General features: G+C 41.7%; 1 protein-coding gene across 1 annotated transcript; it reads left to right on the plus strand.

Moving 5' to 3' along the window:
• Positions 1-3,330: 3,330 nt before the first annotated feature.
• LOC120077859 lies at positions 3,331-4,241 on the plus strand. Its single transcript, XM_039031942.1, has 2 exons — positions 3,331-3,606; positions 3,714-4,241. Exons 1-2 carry the CDS (start codon positions 3,331-3,333, stop codon positions 4,239-4,241), a joined length of 804 nt encoding a protein of 267 aa, XP_038887870.1.
• The last annotated feature ends 315 nt before the right edge of the window (positions 4,242-4,556 follow it).

Consider the following 4,556-nt stretch of genomic DNA (forward strand, 5'->3'; position numbering starts at 1 on the left):
TGTTTGGATAGACTAGACAAACACTTAGAAGAAAATGTCAAAAAGAAGGTTTGAGTAGAAGCTTTATTACTAAATATCGCGGCATTAACGCATCGTATTACAGGATTTCGAAGCAAGGAATAACGCTAACGCGTTAGACAAGTGTCGCAAGAAAAGCTCTAACACAAGGGCCATGCGTCGGAGGGAGTTCAACGCAGAGCAGATTCATTGCTCTAGGCTGATTGTGTCACATTACCACTTGCAAGTATGGGCACCTGCAAGCAGGCGGCGTCTGAAAAGCTTCCAAGCAGCAGGCGGTGTCTGAAAAGCTTCCAAGAGTCAGGCGGCTAACCAGGGCATGGACTTTAATGCTGACCAGGACATAGACTTTAATGTTGCCCATTCACCAAGTGGACGTGACCAAAGCTTATAAATAGATGAAGTCCCTCCAGAGTTAAGAAGTTCGAAAAATTTTCAAGATCCTTACTCTCTGTATATTGTAGTCTTAGTTCTGTAAAAGTTGTGTCGTGGTGTCGAGGCAATCAAAAGGGTTGAGAACCACCATCACCGCCGGTCAGGGAGCGGAGGAAGCCACTCTTGAGAAAGACACTCCGTCCATTTCCTATACAAGTGATTATACACAACGAGATTGAGCCAAAGAAATACAAGAGATTGTTTTCTTTGGCTTGACTCAGTTTCCTTCTTATTTATCACTTTCATTCCATTTGATTAAATATTTTTTTTTGTAAAGACTCCTTATTTCTTTATAAAATTCATATTTGATCTATCATACTTACTATTGTTTATTTCTTGTTTATGTTGAATGCATTAATACTTTATGCACAACTTCATTCTAACTGAAGCCAACTTGACAACTTGGTAAAAACATCTTTAATTTAGACTATTCGAAAGAATAACTAAGTTGCATTAAGTAGGACGCCTAGTATAGCTAGAGATAGACTTACTGGTGTCTATTGCATTTTGTGTTAGACGCATGCATCCTAGAGATAGGTTTTGTATGTTATTCATGTTGAGAAATGTTGAATGAAATCTGATGCATAAACAAAAGATAAGCAAATCATCCCATCTTATTCACATCACTTCCTAATTGTGTACACTCATCTTAGAACGACGCGTCTACTTACCTTAAACTCCATTTTCGCATGATCCATCATTCACCACTCCTCTTTTGTATCTTCTTGCACAGGCACAGTAATTTAATGTAAATAATACATTTCTCACATTCATTTAGGAAAACACCTACAGTAGATACAACGCAAGGTCTGTGTTTGGTCAACTAAATCCCCGAGTTCGACCCTGGACTTACTAGGAACCTAAATCAGATTTATACTTGGGTCTGGTTTAAGGAAACTTGAACATCATTATTAGGAGTTGTGTGCATTCTATGCATATATCTAATGCCCCAACGTGTTACAATTACTTAAATGCATCAAAGCTTAAATGCATCACTTGTATTTAGAACCTATTTTTCCAATTTATTTTATACAATACACTCCCAGAGCAAATCATTATAGCAACGAACAAGTTTTTGGCGCCCTTGCTGAGGATTCAGAAACTAGAACTAACCAGAAATTTCGTTTGTATCTGTTGTAGGAACACTTCAGTTGAAGAAGTATTACAAGCTACGCCTAAGCTTGTGAACGTTTATGAGCAGGGAGAGCACTCCTGAATTCAGATACGACCCCGAGATTGAAAGGACCTTCCGGCATAGGAACCGATCCAACCGTCGTCGAAGGTTAAGGTAGCAATTTCTCAAACAACAAAACAGGCAACGAGCAATGGCGAAAGAATAGGAAAATCAGCAACTAGCTCATGCTGCTCAGAATTCGATCCTGATGCCAAATAGCAGCACGCATCCCATGAGGGAGGACGCGTCGCCTGTACTGTATGATTTCTCTCTAGGAATCATATACCCAACGCCGAATGGAACCAAGTTCGAAATGAAATATGTTATGCTCCAAATGCTCCAGAGTGCTGGACAATTTGGGGGTGGTTGTGGTGAAGATCCTCACGCCCATATGAAGCGTTTCTTGGAAACGTGTAATTCATTTGTGATTCCTGGAATCACCCAGAGGCGATCAGGCTATCCTTGTATCCCTATTCTTTGCGTGATGATGCAAAACAATGGGTAAGTTCACTGGAGCCTGGAGAAATCACCACCTGGGAGAAGTTGGTGGAAAAATTTATGCAAAAATACTTCCCACCTACCACCAACGCGAGGAGGCGTCGAGAGATTATGAACTTTGAACAAGAAGATACTGAGACCTTAAGCCCGCATGGGAGCGTTTTAAGGGCTTAGTCAAAAATTGTCCAAACCATGGACTACCACTAACTATCCAAATGGAGACGTTTTATGGAGGACTGAATAGAGCATCACAGATGGTAGCAGACGCAGCAGCGACTGATGGACTTATGGACAAATCTTATACTGAGGCTAAAGAGATACTAGACCGCATTGCCAAACACAATATGGAATGGGTGGATGATACATATGATGGAAGAATTGACAGGAGAAGGAGATCTTAGAACGTTAATTCTATTGATGCCAACGCAATAGCCACACTTTCTGCTCAAGTGGCTACGATGACTAGCCTTCTGCAGAACATAATGCTAGGAAACGCATCAAATCAGCAGAAGGTGAATCAGGTAGAGGCTTTTGGGCAGCCCATGGTCAGTTATGTGGGCTGTGGAGATTCTCACTCCTATGCTGAATGTCCGCAAAACCCTTAGTTAGTATGCTTCATAAAAAACAATCCATTCTCTAATACATATAACCCTGGATGGAGAAACCATCCAAATTTTTCTTGGATAGGAGGAAATCAGCAAGAGCACCACCCAGGTGCAAACCATCAGCAAAGGAATGGACCGCCGCCTGCATTTCAACAAATGCATCAGCAACGTCAACAACCCTTCAATAGAGGACAGGCGTCGAGCTCAGGATCTTCGCTTGAGAACCTATTAAAGGAATACATAGCCCTGAATGACGCGTTGCTGAAAAACCAGGCGTCATCTATCAGAAACCTGGAGATCCAGGTAGGGCAGATAGCAAGCGAGTTGAAAAACAAGCAGCCTGGAGTTCTACCTAGCAATACCGAAACACCTGGGAATAATAATGGGAAGGAGCAATGTCATGCGGTGACGTTGCGGAGTGGAAGAGCTCTTGAAGAAAGAAGAATGAATCCAAGAAACAGCAGTCCTTTGAAAGAACGCATTACATGTTCAATGGATCAGAAAGAATGAACGCCCGAAACCACAAGCCATTTGGCAACTAGTACGTCTAACGCGGAAAAGCCTGAGGTGCCGCTGAACGCACCATTCTCTAGGCGTTTGATGAAGAAGAATGATGAACATCAATTCAAGCGCTTTCTTGAGCTTCTAATGCAGATGCACATCAGTGACGTGCATAAAGGTGAGAAAGAAGCTTTGGAGCAGATGCCAACATATGTAAAATTTTTTAAGGACATTTTGACGAAGAAGAGAAGAGTCAGTGAGAAAGAAGTAATAGCGCTAACACGGGAGTGTAATGCGTTAGTAAGTAACAATCTACCAAAGAAGCAGAAGGACCCTGGGAGCTTCACAGTTCCTTGTTCGATAGGAGGATTGGATGTGGGTCATGCATTGTGCGATCTTGGAGCCAAATTAATCTCATTCCACTTTCAATTTTTAAGAAATTGGGAATTTTCGAAGCACAACCTACTTCTGTTACTCTTCAGCTTGCTGACAGAACAATTAAGTACCCAGAAGGGAAGATTGAAGACGTTTTGGTGATGGTTGACAATCTCATATTCCCAGCAGACTTTATTATCTTAGACTATGAAGCAGATAAGGAGGTACCAATTATCCTTGGATGTCCATTCTTAGCTACTGGGAAAGTTTTAATTGACGTGCATAAAGGTGAATTAGCTATGCGCGTGGACAATAAAGGGGTGAAGTTTAATGTGCTCAACGCATTAAAGTTCTCAGATAGTGAAGATTGTCAACTAAATAGTATTGAGTTGCCTGAAGAAGAGACCCATTTATGTGAGGTCCTCGCATTGGAGGAAAACCTTAAAGAATCAGAGCCGCCAAGTCTGAGTGAGCGGCGGAAAAATCCAACGCGTCCATCACTTGAAGAACCACCAGAACTCGAGTTGAAACAGTTACCTGGACACTTGAAATATGCATTCCTTGGAACCAACAACACTTTACCTGTGATCATTTTCGCAAATCTCACAGAGCCTAATGAGCAATCTCTCTTGTAGATGTTGAAAAAGCACAAGCATGCAATAGGCTGGACGCTTGCAGATATCCGTGGCATTAGTCCATCTTATTGCATGCATAAGATTAAGCTTGAAGAAGGGAATTCGGGGTAAATCGAGCCTCAAAGAAGGCTAACCCCATAATGAAAGAAGTGGTTAAGAAAGAGATTTTAAAATGGTTAGATGTGGGAGTTATTTATCCAATATCTACAGTAGCTGGGCAAGTCCAGTCCAATGCATCCCCAAGAAAGGGGGAACGACCGCGATAGTCAACAGTAATAATAAACTCATACCCTCTAGAACTTTCACGGGCTGTCG

This window comes from Benincasa hispida, chromosome 1 (genome assembly GCF_009727055.1).
Source record: "Benincasa hispida cultivar B227 chromosome 1, ASM972705v1, whole genome shotgun sequence".
NCBI classification, from domain to species: Eukaryota; Viridiplantae; Streptophyta; class Magnoliopsida; order Cucurbitales; family Cucurbitaceae; genus Benincasa; species Benincasa hispida.